The 23,429-nt window shown below is 45.6% G+C and overlaps 1 protein-coding gene across 10 annotated transcripts in view; it reads right to left on the reverse strand.

Moving 5' to 3' along the window:
- RIOX2 (ribosomal oxygenase 2) overlaps positions 1-21,199 on the reverse strand; it is a 37,492-nt gene extending 16,293 nt beyond the window's left edge. For 2 of the 10 annotated variants that reach the window (XR_009494333.1, XM_059886058.1), the window contains exons 1-4: positions 19,161-21,011; positions 13,889-14,357; positions 8,621-8,740; positions 7,396-7,524 (exon numbers count right to left, since the gene is read on the reverse strand). Coding sequence is in view for 9 of the 10 variants with exons in the window: in XM_059886058.1 (XP_059742041.1) it covers positions 7,396-7,524; positions 8,621-8,740; positions 13,889-14,357; positions 19,161-19,183 (741 nt within the window). In the remaining variant the exon portion in view is untranslated. 10 annotated transcript variants of the gene reach the window in all.
- Positions 21,200-23,429: the final 2,230 nt, after the last annotated feature.

The following is a 23,429-nucleotide window of genomic DNA, read 5'->3' on the forward strand; positions in this document are numbered from 1 at the left end:
ACCATTCAGGCTGCCACCTGAGTAGGAAGGAAGAAGGGTGAGGAGGGCTCCAGGCCTCTCATGGTAGCCCCCTAAGCCCACCCCCTCCCAGGGCAACTCTGCTCTTCAATTTCACATACTGAGCATTTACACAAGATTCCACTTGAAGAGTTAGTTCCGCGGATTAAAAACTCAACAGGCTTACAACTTGAGAATCTTTGCAGAACACAATGCTATCTTTCTCCTTTCAGAAGACCCAGGGCTTCTCACTGTGAGCTGTGATCCAGATGGGTATGAATAGTGGGCATGGCTCCACCTTCAAGTCCCATGCCCTCTATGACCACCATGGAGCCCAACCTTCTCAGGCAGGACAAGTAGCCAGATGTCAGTCTGAGTCACTCAGCCCTGGCCTCAGAGACCATGGATGGCTTAGTCTTGGCTTAAAAATAATCAGCCAAGCGCACAGTTGACAAACTCTTTCTGTGAAGTAAATATCTGTGGTTTGTGGGCCGCATGGTCCCTGTGGCAACCAGTTGACTCTGCCAGTATAATATGAATGCGGCCACAGACAGTACACAGGAATGGTCGTGGCTGTGTTCCCATATACTTTATATACAAAGACAGGCAGCGGGCTCAATTTTTGGCCCATGGGCCATACTTTGCTAACTGCTGACCAAGAGCACAAAACAATGAAGATACCTTTATTGTTGTATTTATTCAAGTCCCCTATCACATAACAGAAGAAATAAGATGGCGGAGCAGAAGGACGTGTGCTCATCTTCTGCTGTGAGAGCACCAAAGTCACAACTAGCTGCTGAACAAGCATCAACAGGAGGATGTTGGAACCCACTAGAAACATATCCCAGGTGCAAGGGCAAAGGAGAATCTGCAATAAGACAGCAGGAGAGGCATAATCACGTTTAAAATCAAACTTCATACCTACCAGAGACGCTTGGAGGGCACAAATAAAACCTTGTGTGCACCAGGACCCAGGGAAAGGAGCAATGACCCTATAAGAGACTGAACCAGACCCACCATTGAGTGTTTGAGGGTCTCCTGCAGAGGCATGGGTCAACAGTGGCCTGCGCAGAACAGGGGTTCTGGCTGCAGCAGACGTGGGAGGCAAGGTGTAGGGCCTAAGTCCTCTTGGATGAGGCTGCCATTAGCCCCACCACAGAGCCACCCAGTGGGCAATCCACAAACTGGAGAAAAATTATACCAAAGAAGTTCTCACACTGTTGAGAAAGTTCTAGGCTTCACAAAAGATTTTCCAACGTGGGATCCAGCAAAGGGACTGAGAATTCACAGGGAACCTGACTTTGAAGGTCAGCAGGATTTGATTATAGAACTTGTACAGAACTGGGAAAACAGACTCTTGGAGGGCACAACAAAACCTTGTGCATACCAGGACCCAGGGAAAGGAACCGTGAAGCCACAAGAGACTGAACCAGACCTGCCTTTGACAGTGTGAGGGTCTCCTGTGGATGCATGGGTCATCAGTGACCTGTACGAGGACAGAGGCACTGACAGCAGCGAGTTTGTTGTGGCAGAAAAGACTAGCGAGAAGAGATAAGAAAGCCTTCCTCAGTGATCAACGCAAAGAAATAGAGGAAACCAATAGAATGGGAAACACGAGACCTCTTCAAGAAAATTAGAGATACCAAGGGAACATTTCATACAAAGATGGGCTCAATAATGGACAGAAATGGTACAGACCTAATAGATGCAAAAGATATTAAGAAGAGGTGGCAAGAATACAAAGAAGAACCAACAGTTAGAACAGGACATGGAACAACAGATGGTTCCAAATAGGGAAAGGACTACGTCAAGGCTGTATATTGTCACTCAGCTTATTTAATTTATATGCAGAGTACATCATGCGAAATGCCGGGCTGAATGAAACATAAGCTGGAACCAAGATTGCCGGGAGAAATATCAATAACCTCAGATATGCAGACGACACCACCCTTAAGGCAGAAAGCAAAGCAGAACTAAAGACTCTCTTGATGAAAGTGAAAGAGGAAAGTGAAAAAGTTGGCTTGAGGTTCAACATTCAGAAAACTAAGATCATGGCATCTGGTCCCATCACTTCATGGCAAATAGATGGGGAAACAATGGAAACAGTGACAGAATTTATTTTCTTGGGTTCCAAAATCACTGAAGATGGTGACTGCAGTCATAAAATTAAAAGATGCTTGCTCCTTGGAAAAAAAACTATGACCAACCTAGACAGCATGTTAAAAAGCAGAGACATTACTTTGTCAACAAAGGCCCGTCTAGTCAAGACTATGGTTTTTCCAGTGGTCATGTATAGAGGTAAGAGTTGGACTATAAAGAAAGCTGAGCACCAAAGAATTGATGCTTTTGAACTGTGGTATCGGAGAAGACTCTTGAGAGTCCCTTGGACTGCAAGGAGATCCAACTAGTCAATCCTAAAGGAAATCAGTCCTGAATATTCATTAGAAGGACTGATGCTGAAGCGCCAATACTTTGGCCACCTGATGCGAAGAAGTGACTCACTGGAAAAGATCCTGATTCTGGGAAAGACTGAAGGCGAGAGAAGAAGAGGATGACAGAGGATGAGATGGTTGGATGGCATCACCGACATGTCCATCACTCAATGGACATGAGTTTGAGTAAGCTCCGGGAGAAGGTGATGGACAGGAAAGCCTGGCATGCTGCAATCCACAGGGTCACAAAGAGTGGGACACGACTGAGTGAACTAAACTGAAATCCTTTTGGAAGAGGTTGCCATTACTGCCATTACCCTATCATAGGTTGGCCTCAGGCCACACTACAGGGAGGGAACACAGCCCCGCCCATTGATAGAAAATTGGATTAAAGAGTCACTGAGGATGGCCCCACCCACCAGAGCAAGACCCAGATTCTCCCACAGCCAGTCCCTCCCATCAGGAAGCTTCCACAAGCCTCTAATCCTCATCCATCAAAGGGCAGACAGAATGAAAACCACAATCACAGAAAACTAACCAAGCTGATCATGTGGACCACAATCCTGTCTAACTCAATGAAACTATGAGCCATGCTGTGTAGGGCCATGCAAGACGGACAGGTCATGGTGGAGAGTTCTGACAAAACATGGTCCACGGGAGAAGGGAATGGCAAACCACTTCAGTATTTTTGCCTTGAGATTCCCATGAACAGTATGAAAAGGCAAAAAGATACAACACTGAAAGATGAAATCCACAGGTCGGTAGGTGCCCAATATGCTACTGGAGAAGAGTGGAGAAATGGCCCCAGAAGGAATGACGAGACTGAGCCAAAGCAGAAACAACACCCAGAGGTGAATGTGTCTGGCAGTGAAAGTAAAGTCTGAGGCTGTAAAGAACAATTTTACATAGGAACCTGGAATGTTAGGTCCGTGAATCAAGGAGTATTGGATGTGGTTAAACAGGATATGGTAAGAGTGAACATCGGCATTTTAGGAATCAGTGAAATAAAATGGACGGGAATGGGTGAATTTAATTCAGATGACCATTATATCTACTACTATGGGCAAAAATGACTTAGAAGAAATGGAGTAGCCTTCATAGTCAACAAAAGAGTCTGAAATGCAGTACTTTGGTGTAATCTCAAAAATGACAGAAATATCTTGGTTTGTTTGCAAGGCAAACCATTCAGTATTACAGTAATCCAAGTCTGTGCCCCAACCACTAATGCTGAAGAAGCTGAAGTTGAATGGCTCTATGAAGACCTACAAGACCTTCTAGAACTAACACCAAAAAAAGATGTCCTTTTCATCATAGAGGACTGGCATGCAAAAGTAGGAAGTCAAGAGATACCTGGAGTAACAGGCAAGTTTGGTCTTGGAGTGCAAAATGAAGCAGGGCAAAGGCTGACAGAGTTTTGCCAAGAGAACACACTGGTCATAGCAAACACCCTCATCCAGCTACACAAGAGATGACTCTACACATGGACATCACCAGGTAGTTAATACTGAAATCAGATTGATTATATTCTTTGCAACCAAAGATGGAGACGCTCTATACAGTCAGCAAAAACAAGACCTGGAGCTAACTGTGATTCACATCATGATTTCCTTATTGCAAACTTCAGACTTAAATTGATGAAAGTAGGGAAAACCACTAGGTCATTCAGGTATGACCTAAATCAAATTCCTTACGATTATACAGTGCAAGTGACAAACAGATGCAAGGGATTAGATTTAGGTCATACCTGAATGGCCAGAGTGCCTGAAGAACTATGGACAGAAATTTGTAATACTGTACAGGAGCCAGTGATCAAAACCATCCCCAAGAAAAAGAAATGCAAAAAGGCAAAATGGTTGTCTGAGGAGGGCTTACAAATAGCTGAGAAAAGAAGAGAAGCGAAAGGCAAAGGAGAAAAGGAAAGATATACCCATCTGAATGCAGAGTTCCAAAGAATAGTAAAGAGAGATAAGAAAGCCTTCCTCAGAGATCAATGCAAAGAAATAGAGGAAAACAATAAAATGGGAAGACTAGAGATCTCTTCAAGAAAATCAGATACCAAGGGAATATTTCATGCAAAGACAGGCACAATAAAGAAGAGAAACAGTATGTTTCTGTTCTAACAGAAGCAGAAGATATTAAGAGGTGGCAAGAATACATGAAAACACTGTTCAAAAAAGGTCTTAATAACCCAGATAAGCACGATGGTATGATCACTCACCTAGAGCCAGACATTCTGGAGTGTGAAGTGCAGTGGGCCTTAGGAAACATGATTATGAACAAAGCTAGTGGAGCTGATGGAATTCCAGCTGAGCTATTTCAAGTCCTAAAAGATTATGCTGTCAAAGTGCTGCATTCAATATGCCAGCAAATTTGGAAAACTCAGCAGTGGCCATGGGACTGGAAAAGGTCAGCTTCATTTCAATCCCAAAGAAAGGCAATGCCAATGAATATTCAAACTATTGCACAATTGCATTCATCCCACAAGCTAGCAAGGTAATGGTCAAAATCGTTCACACTAGGCTTCAACAGTACATGAACTGAGAAATTCCAGATGTACAAGATGGATTTAGAAAAGGCAGAGGAACCAGAGATCAAATTGCCAGCATCCACTGGATCATTGAAAAAGCAAAGGAATTCCATAAAAACATCTACTTCATTCACTACACTAAAGCCTTTGGCTGTGTGGATCATAACAAACTATGGAAAATTTTTAAAGAGATGGGAATACCAGACATTACCTGCCTCCTAACAAACTTGTATGCAGGTCAAGGAGCAACAGTTAGAAGTGGACATGGAATAATGAACTGGTTCAAAATTGGGAAAGGAATATGTCAAGGCTATATATTGTCACTCGGCTTATTTAACTTACATGCGAAATGAGATCTAAGCTGGAATCAAGATTGCTGGGAGAAATATCAATAACCTCAGATATGTAGATGACACCACCCTTATGGCAGAAAGGGAAGGGGAACTAAACAGCCTCTAAAAAGCTGGCATAAAACTCAACAATCAAAAAATTGAGATCATGGCATCCGATACCATCACTTCATGGCAAATAGATGGGGAAACAATGGAAACAGTGACAGACTTTATTTTCTTGGGCTCCAAAATCACTGTGGATGGTGACTGCAGTCATGAAATTACAAGACGCTTACCCCTTAGAAGAAAAGCTATGACCAACCTAGACAGTGTATTAAAAAGGAGAAACATCACTTTGCCAACAAAGGTTCATATATTCAAAGCTATGGTTTTTCCAGTAGTCTTGTACGGATATGAGATTTGGAGCATAAAGAAGGCTGAGCACTGAAGAATTGCTTTTGAACTGTGGTGCTGGAGAGGACTCTTCAGAGTCCCTTGGACTCCAAGCAGATCCAACCAGTCAATCCTAAAGGAGATCAACCCTGAACATTCATTAGAAGTACTGATGCTGAAGCTCCAATACTTTGGCCACCTGATGTGAACAGCTGACTCACTAGGGAAAAAACCCTAATGCTAGGAAAGATAGAAGACAGAGGAGAAGGGGACGACAGAGCATGAGAGGATGAGATGGTTGGATGGCAACATGGACTTAATGGACATGAGTGTGAGCAAACTCAAGAGAGAGTGAAGGACAGGGAAGCCTGGTATGCTGTAGTTCATAGAGTCGCAAAGAATCAGACAAGACTGACCGACTGAACAACAACATCATAAACAGGGAGTTTTTCCCAGTTATGGCATGCAGGCAGATTTTTAATATCAGGAAGCCACAAGGCACTGAGTAAGAATCAGAGGGGATTCCCTGGTGGCAAAATGGTTAAGAACTTGCCTGCCAATGCAGGGGACACGGTTTCAACCCCTGTGTCAAGGCTATATATACTGTCACTCTGCTTATTTAACACATATGCGGAGTACTTCATGCAAAATGCCAGGCTGAAGCTCAAGGTGTTATCAATCCCACATTCTGCAAGCGAACTAAAGCCCATGCACCACAACGACTGAGCTCACGTGCTCCAGCCACTGAAGCTGCGCACCTGGAACCCAAACTCTGCAACAAGAGAAGCCACTGCAATGAGAAGCCCATGCACTGCAACGAGAGAGCAGCCCCTACTCGCTGGAACTAGACAAAGCTAGCACAAAGTAATGAAGATGCAGTGCAGCCAAAAATAAATAATTTAAAAAGAAAAAAAATTAGATACCAAGTGTAATTTCAAGATGTAAGAAATACAAAAACAACCATATGCAAGTCCATCAGTTTGGTTAAAATCTTTGGAATGATTTAGATTAACTATTATCTTATTACCACTGAAGGAAATTAAATTTTGTTGAAATTAAGTTTTATAGGAAAAGGTGTAAAACTGAATTACACAGCTATTCTTATCCTAGACTTTGTTCTCAACAACCTGATGTGCTGGGGACTGGCTGTGATCCCACCCAGCTAACTGCTGAAGGACTCACTTTCTCAGCAGCAAGATGCCAGCGAACCAGCACATGCCCGGGCTGCCTGGTTTTCTGGGGAAGGTCCCCTCAAAGAGCCTTCATGGTGACTCTTCTGACAACTACATGCAGAAGAAAGGGGGTGCAGAGGGCCTACTGCAGTCAGGAGGCAAAGGGGGCGCCCAAATTTTACCAGCAAGAAAAACAGAGGTCCCTGACCGTGTTTTCCTCAAGCAACCTACCACCCAGCAGTGACCACTGCCTTAGATCTGGTGAAGCGGCCCAAGGCCATGCCTTCCATGACTTTTACTCCAGAAAAGTCAGTGGTTACCGTATTCATAATTCATTCCTTTTGGACTCAGAGAGCATATGGAGACGTTTCCTCAGCTCACATCTGCAAGTACAAAAGACCAGGTCTCCCTCCGAGGCCCCCCAGAGGGGCCACCTGGAATGGGAGCCACCTGTCCCCAAACTCCTGGACACATTCTCGGGGGACCGTTACACAAGCGCAAACCTCAAACCACACTCGGCGCGCACACTGGCAGGCCCGTACCTTGAGTGTGAACTCGTGTGTGGGCCTCCCGATCCTGTCCTCGGCCTCCACGCTGTACTCCCGCGCCAGAGGCACCGTCGGCTGGTACAGGCGCCAGTGCTTCTCTCCCTCCAGCTGCAGGATGAACACCTACAGGGAGCACAGGACCCCAAGAGTGTCAGAGAGCCTCCTCACTGGGTGCTGGCCCTCCCAGGGCTTAAACGAATCACAACTTTGATATAAAAAAATAAAAATAAAGGGTCACAGATACATCTCGCTCCACACTTAAAAGCTGCCACCACTGACATTCACTTTTTAAAAACAGGTGACTGTAAATTCTGACACTGGAAGGCTGGTCATTCTTTTCACTTCCCTAAAAGCCTCACTGAGTTCTTTATATCCCACTATCTATCTCACTATTCATTCCTCTAAATCTTCCATCAGACAGTGGGAAGCCCATGATCTCTGAGGGAAAAGCCATGCTTCAGATATTACTGAGTGTCCAAAACCCTGAAGATAATCCCTGGCACATAGGAAAATGTCAAGTTATTATTCTTCATTCAACCAAAGATATTTTAAAGTGCTGTTAGAAATATTAAAGGAAAAAAAAAAAAACTTTTGGAGAATGTATTGATATCAAATTGCTCTCAAGAGGAAAAAAAGAGGTTTTTATTTCCTACTATCTCTGTGTTCACAGAATGTATCAGTACAAAAATAAAACTACGACATACCTAAGCCCAAGAGTTAACTTTTTTTGGCAGCCACATGAGAGTGAAATCAACATTCGTCAAGGCGCCAGCACTTATGCGAAACCATGACCCTCATTTAAGCTGCCCCAAGACTTCTACAAATGGAAGAAAGCATATATTTTTGGCAGCTACAGAAAAAGGACAAAATAAAAGCAGATGTATGGAATACTTGTGACCTCACCTTATTAAACTGTGAAATTAAAGAAAAAAAAATCCAATCACACTTCTCTGTAGAAAATTCAATCAATACATGTTTTGGAGTAATGTGCAGCTCTTTGCATTAGTAAATAAACAATCTTTCCCCTTTCCAAAGGAGCAGGAAACCAGTTCAGTGGGGTTAATTTTCTCCAACATCCTGGTGAGGGAGGTCAAGCTCTCCGGAGCCCACACAGGAAGAGTGGGCCCCGACCTGACCGACAGCTCAATTCCGACAACCCCACCTTCCTGGGCTGGCGGCCACTCCCTCCTCCCGCAGCTGGGCAGATCCCGCCTCTCACCTCGACATCATCATAGTGGGGCGGCAGGCCCTGGGCTCCGGCCGGGGTGATGTACACATTGGAGCCAACCAAGGAGCCGAAGTAGCACTCTAGCTTTTCCTGGATCCTCCAGAGCTCATCCTTAAGAAACAACAGTGGAGACAGAAGGAGAGAAAAATACACCAGAAGTAAGGAATCTGTTCTTATTCGCGTAGCAAGTCTTTATTGCACAGCTATTATGCTCTGTGCTAAGTCACTTCAGTCATGTCTGGCTCTTTGTGACCCTATGGGTGAGCCCGCCAGGCTCCTCTGTCCATGGGATTTTCCAGGTACGAATACTGGAGTGGGTTGCCATGCCCTCCTCCAGAGGATCTTCCTCACCCAGAGATCAAACCCTTCTCTCTTACGTCTCCTGCACGGGCAGGTGGGTTCTTTACCGCTAGTGCCACCTGGAAGCCCAGATGCTGGGAATTCAGCAGTGACCGAACCGGCACCTCTACCCTCAGGGAACTTCTGTCCCGAGTATGGACAGGAGGAGGTAACAGGGAGCCACGAAGGATTTCAAGCCAGACAATGACACGACCCCATTCACATTTACAAAAGGTCAGTCTGGCTACGGGTGGAGGAGACTGGACTGTGGGAAATCAAGAGACAGCAGCAGGGAAGCAACAAATGCAGAAGTGCAGATGGGGATGATCAGAGTGAGGGAGAGGGCGACGGAGAAGAGTAAAAGTCAGGATGTGTTTGGCAGGCCCCCCTGCCAGCACGCCTTGAGTGGGGAGGATAAGCGACAAATACCCTGGGGGTTTTGACTAAGGCGGTTAGCTAGTTCCCAGCACCACTCAAGTGGGAAAGATCTGCTACAGAATGAGTTTTCGGGGGAAAAAAGAAAAGCTGTACATTAGAAATGTTACGTATGAGCTGCTAAGACCCCCGTGTGCCGGCTGGCTAAGTCTGAAGTTCAGGCAAGATGAAGGGCAAGGGTCTGGGAACTGCCTGACAGAAGGGTCCTTAAAGCAAAGGGAGCAGAAATAACAAACTGGGAAGAGGGTACAGGCAGCGAGTGGGGGACGGGGGTCGAGGAACACTCCCCTCCCTCTCTCACTCACTCACTAGCTCTTCAGGACCTTCGTCGGACTGAGGGACCTAGAGAGGAGCCACGTACTCCTGCGAGAGAAGGAAACCTGATTGTCCCAAGGCAGGTGAGGGGAAGAGAGGCAGAATTGGGCCACATGGGTATCGGCACTTTCTGTGTGCCAGGCTTCACCTACTTTAGTTACACAGCCCTCCCGGCAACCCTCTCACAGGGTGGGTACCATCACCCTGTGGGTGCCCCACACCGACAAGGAAGGAGGCCTGTCAATGATGGATCCAGGATTCACATTCATGCAGCCCCATAACCATGCCTCTACCGTAAAGAAAAATCACCTGCAAAGAACACTGCAGAAGCCCAACTTTTAAGCATCCATACACGCAGTGCCTGGCACACAGAAGATATTGAAAGGATTTGCTGAGTAAACGATGATCATGGCTTAGAAGTCAATCTTACCCACTGGAATGAAAAAAAAAAAAAAAAAACTACAGAATTTAAAATACCAAGTGGGAAAGAATTGGGTCAGCATTAAACAAGCTTTGGGAGACATTTCCATATAAGCCATTGAGCTACTCTACATACAGAGCTCAAGGTTTCTATTTAACACAAGAATAATAATTCAATGGCACCTGAATAGCTCCAAAGAGTTCGCAGATCTCCCAAGCAATCTAATGTACACCTGGGAGCAGCCAGCAGGATGTGTAATTACATTTGTACAGTAACTGTCTGTCTCTCTGTGTCTATCGCTGATGGCCTGAGGACCATATGGGTGATCTTATGGCTCCCACTGAAGTTTCTGGGTCTATAATTAAGAAGCACATGTCTCCTTCTTCTTAAAGGTTACAGAAAACCCTATCATTTGCGCAAGTTTTTCATTTCACTTTTAGATTCTCAATCTGCCAAGTGTGGTCCACTAGGAAGAGATCTGGAGTCAAACCGTCTGAGTTCAGGTTGTAGCTACAAGCTAGACTTCAACTTCTTCATCCGTGAAAGGAGGACTCCCACTCTAAGACTCTGAGAAACAGCATAACACTAGCTCAAATCCACTTCAATTGCACAACAGTGTACAAGTGTCACAGCTCCACAGCACTGACTTAGGCACAAACAAGGCTCCTGAAACCTGTCTCCTTGGACTCCTGTCCCCCAGCTGTGTCTGGAGCTGCCAAGGAGGACCCCAGAACAATGGAAAAGCGAAGGGGGCGGAGGCGGGTGGGGAGGCCCTCTCCTCTGTACTGACCTTCCTGCAGAATCAGCTGAATACAATGGCCAAGACCAGAAGCCCACAGTAACACCTAAAGAAAGGTGAAAACAAACATGCCCAAAGCCCAGCTACATTTCAGGGAGGACCTTTAGATACATGGTTCAGAAAATGTTTTAATTCTGAAGTTAGAAGCCCTTCCCTCGTAGCTATGTAAGTCACAAATGTGAACTCATTTCTTTCATGTAAAGTGGAGGCCACAGTGATCGCCTCAGTTATTTCAAATGTGTGTTGGAAGATTCAAAAGTGAACATGTGTAAATATGTGGTTAACTCATCTGGACTCCTGATACACAGATTACCCAAAGCGGGTGGGGAACAGCCTACCACTCCCTGGTTACCTCCTCACTCATTTCCAGACGAACTAGGCTAATAAGCTGTGCCCATTCTGTGATGTGACCAAGAAAGTGCTGACTCCGAGTCCTTCAACCCAGACAATGAGGAACTGCCTCTAGACTTCTCGATCCTGGTATCAGTATGCCCATTAGTAAATACACACAACACTAAATCTGCTCACAATACAATACTCAGAACCCAGCTTCCTGTGTAGAGAGTGAACTCCAGAAGCTTACAGGTTTCTCAAGTTCTGGTGGTGGAAGGTCAGAGGGAAAAAAAAAAACCCCACAAACGGGGCTTCCCTGGTGGCTCAGTGGTGAAGAATCTGCCTGCCAATGCAGGAGACGTGGGTTCCATCCCTGATCCAGGAAGGTTCCACGTGCTGCAGAGCAACTATGCTTGTGCACCACAACTACTGAGCCTGTGCTCTGGGCCTGGAACCACAACTCCTGAAGCCCATGTGCCCTAGAACCCAAGCTCTACAAAAGAAGCCACCGCAAGGAGAAGCCCTTGCACTGCAACAAAGAGAAGCCGCCATTCACTGCAGCTGGAGAAAAGCCCGCAGAGCCACAAAGAACCAGAGGGCCAAAAATAAATAATTAAAAGAACAAAAACAAACCCACAAATAACCAGGATGCCTCCTAGCCTAGCCTGGGGGCTGAGCCGAAACTGGGAAAGCTCATCCTTCCTGCTTTAATGAATGTGACTTAAAGAGCTGAGTCAACAGGGCAAAGGAAACAGTCCTGGCCACTTGAAACTGGGGAAGAGAAGTGTGCCGCACTTAAGCAGAAATGATAGCCGCAGAGGACACCACATATGTGCCAAACAATAATTTTCTGCTAGTCTGTGAACAAATTACATGTAATCAGCATCATTGATCTTTTCTATTCATAGTTCTTCAGTGTCTAAAAACTACTTTTTTTTTTTTTTTAAGTGCTACTTCTAGCCAAGCAAAGAGTCAAGGACTAGCTCAGAGGGAAGTACCACAATGTACAGATTTTCTGAATGCAAATCATGACTTGGTCTGCAAGTGATTTATAAATTCCTTTCAGGTAGGATGCCCAAAAGGGTGGCACCCCAGGGATATTTCAACTGCTCATGATTGCCCAAGATGAACTATCTGGAATGAGGACCTGTACCGTAAAGTCTAAGAGTACTTGGACTTTATCCAGAGTACAAATAGTACAAAATCCTACAGACAAGGGAAGGGCATTCACAGATGAGGGAGGCCGAATGGATCTAATAGGGCAACTCAAGATCTATAATGACAAGCATTACTAGAACTCTGATGACAGAGCCCTAGGCGCCACCTCGCAGCCAGCAGCCATCCTCAGTGTGGAACCTGACACACTGCTCTCCTCCTCCTCGAAGCTGGCATTCTGACTCAGCCAAGGGTCACAGAGGGGGATTTCTGGACAGGGATAAGACTTTTTTCCTAAAACTCAGAAAGAGCCTTCAGTTGTTGGACACCTGTCCTGTAAACATCTCAAACATCTAAGAGATGCTTTCAAATTATGGTGCTGGAGAAGACTGTTGAGAGTCCCTTGGACTGCAAGGAGATCAACCCAGTCAATCCTAAAGTAAATCAACCCTGAATATCCACTGGAAGGACTGATGCTGAAGCTGAAGCTCCAATACGTTGGGCCACCTGATGTGAAGAGCTGACTCATTAGAAAAGAGCCTGATGCTGGGAAAGACTGAAGGCAGGAGGAGAGGGGGTAACAGAAGATGAGAAGGTTGGATGGCATCACTGACTCAACAGACATGAGTTTGAGCAAACTCCAGGAGATAGTGAAGGACAGGCAAGCCTGGAGTGCTGCAGTCCATGGGGTCGCAAAGAGTCAGACACGACTTAGCGACTGAACAACAACTAAGAGAGATTAGCTCGTCCTAAATCTACGCTTTATAAACGCAGAAACTGGGCACAGAAGCAGCAGATTATTTCTCAAATGTCAATCACTGAGGTAGAATAAATAAAAGATTAGTCAGTTGTGAAATCCAAGCTACCCTCCACCTACGACTGCCTCCACCCACCCCAGCAGTTCCAGAACCTACTCTCAGAGCCAGCCTGGTGGGTTGTCAACAAGGGTGAAGTCTCTTCCATAAATGTGCGTCTAGTACACGGTCTGGTCACTGCTCGGAAGCCTCTGCTAAGGAGATGTGGGCAGCAGAGGGAGGCAACTTCAAGAATAAAATGATCACCTTGATGCCATCATGCCTTACGTTACAGTGAAGAAACAATTCCGAGAGAAATGTCCACCATGGATCAAAACAAAAACCAGCCCACAGAAATACTCCTGGAGATGTAATGTCACTTTAACAAACTTTATAAACCTGCAATGTAATTTACTTTTTGCAGCTCAATGACACCGAACCATGTCCACTCTGTTGCAGATTCTAACAGTTCAAACAAAAGGGAACATTAAAAAAAAAAAAAAAAAATCACTGAAGTTGGAATGCATTTGAAGACCAAACAGGTGTTGGCCCTTCTGAAACTGGCAGGAGACTAATCATCACCAAAACAGATTTATCCCTGAGCTGATCCGTGGCCAAATGTTAGTACTTTAATACACAGGAAAATTCTGCCCAAGAGAGCCTGTTACCTTAAATCTCTGAGGTTGGTGAAACTGAATTGTGGCCCTTTTCTGATCAAAATCTTGTCTCAGCTGAAGAAAGTGCACTCTGCCATCTTTATTTAAAACCTTCTTCTTCCCGTGGACACAGCGGCAGACGTTCACGTCTCTCCCATAGTATATACCCCAGCTGCACAGACTCTTCAGGTCAGAGAGCCTAAACAGGGACTGGTAGTACGTGGCCAACGCAGGGTCATCTCTCTGGATGAGGAGGGGTTTCTGCTCCCAGAATTCCTTGAAAAACGTCTCTGTCTTGATGGGCGAGATGAAACTTTCAAAGAGGCCACTGGGGCTGTCGAAGTTCAAAGGGGAAGAAGGTCCACAGGCTGCCTCCACCTTCACCTGCTTAGGAGCAGGCCCTTGCTCCTTCCCATCCCCTGCAGGCCTTGCTTTCTTTGGCATCGCTGTCTTCAAGACAAGGCAGTGAGGACATGCAAACCTGCCAGAAGAACAAGACCCATGAGTTTAGGTTTCCCGGGGCCAGTGTCAGAGGACCACGTACACGCGACCTGCGCGACTACCAGGCCCTTCGTGTGCACTCTTCCTAAGTCAAGGCCACTTCCTCCAGGGTTAACACACAACCTGAAGCCAACACCATGTCTTCCAGGGTGTGATTCTGCCTCAGACACCATGCAGAGCACATAGTCACAGAAAGGGAAGCCTGTTTCCTTGTACACAAGCGCTAAGTCATGGAATTCATTATTTATTAGAGGTATAATTATCCCAAGTTAAATGATTCAACTATCTCAGCAGTTTCTAGTCACGGTTTTAGCCTGTGGCCATTGACACAGCAAAGTCAAAATCTTAAAATTTGGCTTTAATCAGCAGCAGGTCCCAAATCTAATTAGATGCAACTGCGTAATAAACACTTGGCTCAATCCAGAGCCACCCACAGCCAACTGCTCCCTGCCACAGCCCCACCCCGGCTGCTTCCTGGGGGCCCCCCGGGCCAGTGGTGCCACCTGGTGGCTAGACCAGACCCTGTCCGCTCCCGAGGCTGCCTCAAGCACCTGGACTGCCTCACTCCAAACCTCAGCTTATTCCTGAAAACTGCCACTTTATCAGAAACATCCCATTAAAAAATAAACAATTAGACACTGAAAGTGAAGGCTAAGACAGTCATATCCCAAGGCTTTTAAAAAGCTATAACTTTTTAACTAAAATAGCGAAAGGCATACTAAAATGGCAACATCATTAATATCTAATGCAGCCCTCCACCCTCCAGCTTCCAGGTGCGCACAAGCCCACAGGTAACGATGCTGCTGCTGGGTCACAGACCACACTTGAGTAGCAAGAGGATCGACCTTCCTAGTATTGCCAAAGGTCTTTCAGAACTGCGAGACCAAGCCATAACTGCTGTCACATTTACATGCAGGGGCCCTTCATCTGGATTTCAGAATAATACTTCAATTACAGGAGTTCCCTGAAACAGCAAAATTCTATTTTAAAGTACATTTATTTCTAGGGGAGAGGGTCCACTGCTGTTACCAGATTCTTAAAGAAGCCCCCATCCCCAAAAAAGATTAAGAAGCACTGTGCTTGTAAAAAAAAAAAAAGTTTTTCCCAAAGACTGGTAATTTATTTATAAATGTTATGCTTTCCTATGTTGTTGGGCTATCAAGAATGTTCTGCTCTTCTGTCATGATAACTAAGCCATACTTCAGGTACACTGTGCACTGAGAAGAATTAATGGTCTGGTTTGGGAAGTACATACCCGAACAACATGTTACACATTGCAACAATAACCTACAAATTTATAATTGATAAATTCAGAATAAATCTAGAAAATAAACTTAGAATTAATCCCTTTGTCTAGTGTATGAGCCCATTAGTCACTTAGCAGCCGTCCTGCTGATCAGATCGACTGTTTCAGTATCATGCTTGTGCTCACATGACCCTCATTTTACTTGATAATGATAATGCCCAAGTAATGATGCTGGCAATTCGGATATTCTCTTACCGTGTCTAATTCATATATTAAAATTTATTATAGCTATCTGTGAATAGGGGAAATGCACAGTTCATACAGACTTCATTGCCATCCATGGTTTCAGGCATCTTCTGGGGACCTTAAAACATTATCAGCCATGGATAAGGAGGCACTACTATGTAAAACTCACTAGTGGCCTCATTTTAGCTTCTAAATTTTATGCCCACAAACAGTTCCTTCAAAAGATCAAGTGGTTTTGATAGGAAACACAGGACCAAGTGTTTACAATACAAATGATCCTAAAAGCTTGCATGGAAGAGTAAGGGGTTAAGCTTTTTTACCTGGCGGTGGGCTTCAGATATATCACTGAGAAGATACATTTGCTGAAAATGTTTCCTATTCCTTTTAAGTTAAACAGACCAGTTTGCTTTCTCAATTGAAGAATCAAAGCTTTGATAAGACCAAGTACTGCTACTACTTGGAGCCCAGAAGTGAGGTAGAAATACAAGGACAAATGAAAGCAGACTCAGTGAAGAGCACCGCTTGTGCAAAAAAGAGTTAACCTTCTATCCCTTGAGGACTTCCCTGGTGGCTCAGTGGTAAAGAATACACCTGCAGTGTGGGAGACCCAGGTCCAATCCCTGGGTTGGGAAGATTCCTGGAGGAGGAAATGGCAACCCACTCCAGTATTCTTGCTTAGAAAATTCCGTGGACAGAGGAACCTAGCAGGCTGCAGTCCATGGGGTTCCAAAGAGTCGGACGTGACGGAGCATGCACGTATGCACAATCCCTTGAAAGTCAGTATGTGCAGATGTCTGGGCTGGGAACTTAGATTTCAGAAGTGTTCCTAACACCACTAAGTGAAAAGAGGGACTCACTGTGACTTCACTCTTTGGACAAACAATGTGATTATATGCAGTTATATGCCAGGCAGAGGTATCTACGTGATGAGCCCCCAGTAAAAGCCCTGGACACTGAACGTCGAATGAGCTTCCCTGGTTGGCAGCACTTCACAGGTGCTGTGACAACCAGCTGCCGCATCAGGGAAGCGCTTGGTCTCCATCTGCTGTAAAAAATTAGCTGTGAGTCCTAGCAAACCACTGGCCCAGGGGATGGTTCAGGGACCCCTGACATACTGCTCACATTTAACTGTTAAAAACTGTTAGGCTGCCTCAGAAGGTCTGCGTCATTAAAGGTACTCAGTAATGAAAAAGCAATTTCATATTCAGCCACACATTTCTTATCCCTCACAACTGGTCACTTTAAACTTTACTTAAGGACTGCAAGCAGCAGGAAGATGTAAACAAAAGGTTTGTGTTTTTTAAGCACAATATACAAACACAGTGTAAGCATATTCACTAAAAAGTGTGGTGAAACAAAGTGTGCAGAATACTTCAGCCAAAAAATAAGATCACTTGAAGCATTTTTCCCGTCCACAATCAGTAACAAATAAATCCCAACAGTGCATAACAAATGCTTTTGTCAGAATATGAATTTCACTACTTTTACTGCCAAAACTTACATCATTTATTGTTTCTCTGTGTTCATATTGAAATGATTTGAGGCTCAGTTAATTGGAACCTAGCTTAGAGGTTACTAGGCAAACTTACTATTTCTGATTCTCACATTACCCATATTGTAAGACAACCATTCTTTTTAACAGCTTGTGGGAGGTCGAGAGGAGAACAGATGACATACTCCACCACATTAAACACACAAAAATAGTAAGCTCTATCACAATTTCAGAAACAAAAAGTTAAAAAGAAAAAAATGCTGTGTGTCTTGAAAGAAATATAGGAACTAAACAAGAAAATACTTTGTAAGAATACAGCCAACACAAGTCTGCCTCTAAACCTCACAGACCACCCAATCAGAAGTTAAGAGTAAATATTTTTATAGAGCTACAAGAGAAAAAAAAGCCAGCTTTTAAAAAGCATCTGTTTCCAATTTGAGTTGACTATAGCATTAAAGAAGCTTTCCAGGTGGCGCTAGTGGTAAAGAACCCACCTGCCAATGCAAGAAACCTGCAAGAGATGCAGGTTCGATCCCTGGGTTGTGAAGATCCCTTGAGGGGGTAATGGCAACCTACTCCAGTATTCTTGCCAGGAGAATCCCGTGGACAGAGGAGCCGAGTGGGCTACACTCCATGGGGACGCAAAGGGTTGGACACAACTGAAGCGACTTAGCAGCAGCATAGCATTAAAGTGTAAAAATATTAAATCAAAAGAAAAGATTCAAGGTTCCTATTTTACTAACTGCCCACAGATGAAACACAGCCATTAATCTAAACAATTTGAAGGATTAAACTCCACAAGAAAATCAATATTGATACCCATTCTACAGCCAGAAAACACAAACAAAATCTTAATATTTTTAAGTGCCCTAACGTTCTTTTCTATGGTAATAGTCACTGACCAGAAGTCTTAAGGCAGGACACCTATCTGCACATTCCCAGAGCTAGTACAGAGCAGGACACATAGGAGGGTCCTCAAACACTTGCTGAGTGCATTTCTTTTTCACCTTTTGGATGCAATTTTGGAGGGGAAAAAATCTCAAAAGCCTTACCTAAAACAGAGTTGGGGGAAAACAGATGGTTTGTTCAGTGGGGTTATTCTTATGATGGCAGCCCAAACTTGGGTGGTCCAGTCTTTTCAGACCTGAAAGGCACCTTAGCCACCACCAACCAGAAGGAGGTGTGTCTTTTAATCTCCAGAGCTGTGTTTCACCAGGAAAGCTCGTTAGTAAGCAAATTTATGGGCCCCTTATCAAGCCTATTTAGCATTTCTGGGAGCCAAGGCCCAGAAACCTGCAGTAACTCAGTCAAAACAAAAGTTTTTAAAAAAAAGTTATCTGCAGTAATTTTAGATCCACTAACATAGAAGATCTAGGCAAACTCAAGCTCGGTTAATTATACTCAAATAAGCTGACAGAAATGATACATCATCACCTGTAACATGGTTGCCTGCTGTGCGACCTCATAGATGGCAGCCTACCAGGCTCCCCCGTCCCTGGGATTCTACAGGCAAGAACACTGGAGTGGGTTGCCATTTCCTTCTCCAATGTATGAAAGTGAAGTTACTCACTCGTGTCTGACTCTTAGCGGCCCCATGGACTGCAGCCCACCAGGCTCCTCTGTCCATGGGATTTTCCAGGCAAGAGTACTGGAGTGGGATGCCATTGCCTTCTCCAACAAGGTTGCCTCAGTCAGTGAGTTCAGTCGCTAAATCGTGTCTAACTCTTTGCGACCCCATGAATTGCAGTATGCCAGGCCTCCCTGTCCATCACCAACTCCCGGAGTTCACTCAAACTCACATCCATAGAGTCAGTGATGCCATCCAACCATCTCATCCTCTGTCATCCCCTTTTCTTCCTGCCCCCAATCCCTCCCAGCATCAGAGTCTTTTCCAATGAGTCAACTCTTCGCATGAGGTGGCCAAAGTACTGAAGTTTCAGCTTTAGCATCATTCCTTCCAAAGAAATCCCAGGGCTGATCTCCTTCAGAATGGACTGGTTGGATCTCCTTGCAGTCCAAGGGACTCTCAAGAGTCTTCTCCAACACCACAATTCTTCAGCGCTCAGCTTTCTTCACAGTCCAACTCTCACATCCATACATGACGACTGGAAAAACCATAGCCTTGACTAGACAAACCTTTGTTAGCAAAGTAACATCTCTGCTTTTCAATATGCTATCTACGTTGGTCAAAACTTTCCTTCCAAGGAGTGAGCATCTTTTAATTTCACGGCTGCACTCACCACCTTCAGTGATTTTGGAGCCCCCCCCAAAAAAAGTCTGACATTGTTTCCCCATCTATTTCCCATGAAGTGATGGGACTAGATGCCATGATCTTCGTTTTCTGAATGTTGAGCTTTAAGCCAACCTTTTCACTCTCCTCTTTCACTTTCATCAAGAGGCTGTTTAGTTCCTCTTCACTTTCTGCCATAAGGGTGGTATCATCTGCATATCTGAGGTTATTGATATTTCTCCCGGCAATCTTGGTTCCAGCTTATGCTTCTTCCAGCCCAGAGGTTCTCATGATGTACTCTGCATATAAGTTAAATAAGCAGGGTGACAATATCCAGCCTTGACGTACTCCTTTTCCTCTTTGGAACCAGTCTATTGTTCCATGTCCAGTTCTAACTGTTGCTTCCTAGGCCGACCTAAAAGATTTCTCTTGGGGGATGTTTATCAAGACAGGGAAAAGCGGGTTCTCCTATTGACCTAAAGCAGGGATTGGCACTTATCTTTTCAGTTCTTAGAAATAATGGATTGAACCTCGTTAATATATTTTAGTAATCATGACTTTTACAATGGATGAGGGCTGAGAACCAAAACTATCCGAGCGATGGTGGAAGAAGCTTGAAAAATCAGGTTTTTCCACTTAAAGATAAGCCCAGTGAAATCAAACGCCTGGCGCCAAATTTACAGCTGATTTTTGGAGTAGTCAAGGCGGCTTCCCAGATGGTGCAGCAGTAAAGAATCTAACTGCTAATACAGAAGATCCAGGTTCCATCCCTGGGTTGGGAAGATCCTCTGGAGAAGGGAATGGCTACCCACTCCAGTATTCTTGGCTGGAGAATCCATGGGCAGAGGAGCCTGGCGGATACAGCAAATGGAGTCGGAAAGTCGGACATGACTGACTACTCACGCAGGCACGCACTGGAGACAGCGAAAGCCAAGCCAACACTTCCAGAAAACACATGAACCAACAACCTGATCTCATTAACCTGATACATGACCCGACAGCAGTCGGGGAGCCATTTTAGAAATATTCAGTGAGCAAAGAACGACTGGAGGGTAAAGTGTCATTTATAAAGTCAGGGTGGGGCGAGAAAAAGGCAGCTGTCTCTGCCCGAACTTCACGTTTCCCTGCGGTAAAGCCGGGGCTCTTAGGCCCGCCAGGGAGCACAGCCCACGTGGTGCCCGCGCTCCCAGACCGCCGGCCACGAGTGCGAGAGCGGGCATCACACTCGCTGCGAAACCTGCGAACTTTCGTGTGCTTGTCCAGTCTCAAGACCACCGGCCGAGCACGTGGCTTCTCTCAGTGCCTAGGCCACTCCAGACCCTAACCCCGATCTGAGCGGCGCCAAACCGGCGTGCGCAGTATCCGCGCCCCGGGCCCAGCGACCACCAGCGCTCTCCGGCCGGGGCCGGGGTGCACCGAAGCTCCCGGCCCGAGTCCTGTGGTTCCCCCCTACCCGGCTCTTGCTCCACCCACAATCGCGCTTGGGCGTCGGGAGAATGAGCACCACCCCAGACAGCCTAGAGGCGGACGCCAGGCCGGGACGGAAGCACTCACCGGATTCAAGCCACTTGCGCGCGGCCTCCAGCGTAACGGCCGGCTACGCCAGCCGGGGGCGGCGCGGCGCGGCGCGCGCATGCTCGGAGCGACCCCTCCTGCTCTGAGCCGGCCTCCCGGCTGGCTAACCGACGGAGGTAGGGGCCACTCCTAGTGTCTAGGTGCGGAGGGGTGTTTGGAGTTCATCCCCATAGATTTATTTTTTCGCTATTAAAGGAAATAAATGAGGGCTTTTCTTGAATTGGTGAGGGATTAGGCTCAGGATTTGGGGGAACGTGATCTAGTACAACCCTGTTCCTTTAATGAATGGAGAAACTTGAGGCCGGGAAGAGGGAAGTGAGCTGCCTAAGTTTAAGGAGCTAGTTAGTGGTGCAGGTTCTCCATCGCTTTCTTTGGGGCGCTCTGCTACGCTGTGTTGCTTTGTACTAAGTCAACTGTAATTTGTACCATGTTGCTCCCGGAGAGAGAATAATGATTTAAAAAGGATACTGGAAATTCTTGAGACCAGCTGTAAAAGCAAAGAACCAAAAGGAATGATTTGAGTAACTACGGCCGAACACTCTCCTTTTGACTCATCGGGACTTTTGGGCGGGGAGGCCTGCAACCAGTGGGCAGAGGATCAACTAACTGTTCACCTTTGCTCTGGCCTGTGCAATTTTTGCTCTCCAGACAGCCAGAGGGGACACAAAGGAAGTCCTTATTTCATTCTGTTAAGATGATTGAGACCAGAAGCTGTTTCTGATGGTCAAGTGACAAGCAAATGGGAACAAAGTATACCCTTATCTTATGCTTGTCAAAACTAACAATAACAAATATTTCCAAAAATGAATGCATGAACTGTGATGAAATAACTTGTATAGAAGTATACCTAACGAAATTTTTACTTGAAATTTTAATGAAAGTCCTAAAACAGGAGACATGTACCACTGTTGACCATATACCATTTCCCACACACTTTTAAAAGCTGTGTACTCAAACTTACTAATCCATACAAAAATCTACGAGAATGCTACAGTTATCTCATTTTGCATGGGAGGAAAAGGAGGTACCAGGAGACTAAGTTGTTAGCCAAAGGCAGGCTTTCTTACCGTGGGCACTACTGACATTCGGGGCCAATAATTCTTTCTTGTATGGAGATGACATGCATTGTAGCAGCATCCCTGGCCTCTACCCCTTAGATGCCAGTGGTACCCACACCAAGTTGTGACAGCCGAAAAAGTCTCTAGACCCTACATAATTACTCTGTGGCGAACCACTACTTGAGTAGTAGCCCCCACCCAGGGTTTAACGTCATACTATAGTGCAGTTACATGCCATACTTCTCAAGAGGAGGTGCTCGATACTGCCCTGTAGGACTCACTGAAAAGACCTGAACAGGTTCCGTAAGCAGCACCCACAGTCAGAGTATATAAAGAGAAGGCTGGAACTGACGGGCAGATTGTGCATCAGTGTAGCAGAGATTGCTATAGCATTTCCCTGCCTCGCACAGAGTCGGACACGACTGAAGTGACTTAGCAGCAGCAGCAGCAGCCCAAAACAACTGGCAGGGACTCCTGAACCAACAGAGAGACCTGGGGCATCCGCAGGCCATCTTGAGCAGCTGGGTGTTTGCTGAGCTGTGGGCTGTGCTGGTCTGCTCCAGGGCTGCTATCAGAGGAGATCCTAGTGTGTTTACAAAGGTCTTAGATCCTTGAGTCGTGGCTTGGAGTTGAAGGAATGGCTTTTGAACAGAAACCCAGGTGGCTGCTTCTTGCCTGGAGGATCCTGAAGGACGGGGCAGCACTCTGAGGCCCAAGTGCACCTCTAGCACCCTTGATTTGTCAAATCAAGGACCACTGAGCATCCTCTGGGCGGAGTGGGTGCTGTGCAAAGTACCTGGGTTTGGTACATCTGGATGGTACCCTGTCAAAGAGAGTGACATAGCAGGTGATGAAGGCCAAGCATTAAGAGGCAGAGGGGTCCACTGGCATGGACCAGAAAGGAGGTATGGGGCCACAGGAGGTCAGTCAGCAATCTCAGGGTTAATTTCAATGCACCCCAATGTGTAGACCGCCAAAAGAACCTTTGTCTGCATCTCTTGAAAACGTCAACATTTGAACACCTGTTATCAGGCCAGCTATATAATTGGTGGAGCTCAGTGTGAAATGAAAGCATGGAGCTTCTTCCAAAGGGAGGGGTAAAGTAAAGTGAAAGTGTTAGTCACTCAGTCGTGTCCGACTCTTTGTGACCCCATACACTGTAGTCCGTCAGGCTCCTCTGTCCATGGAATTCTCCAGGCAAGGAT

The sequence above is a fragment of the Bos taurus genome, chromosome 1 (assembly GCF_002263795.3).
Source record: "Bos taurus isolate L1 Dominette 01449 registration number 42190680 breed Hereford chromosome 1, ARS-UCD2.0, whole genome shotgun sequence".
Lineage (NCBI taxonomy): Eukaryota > Metazoa > Chordata > Mammalia > Artiodactyla > Bovidae > Bos > Bos taurus.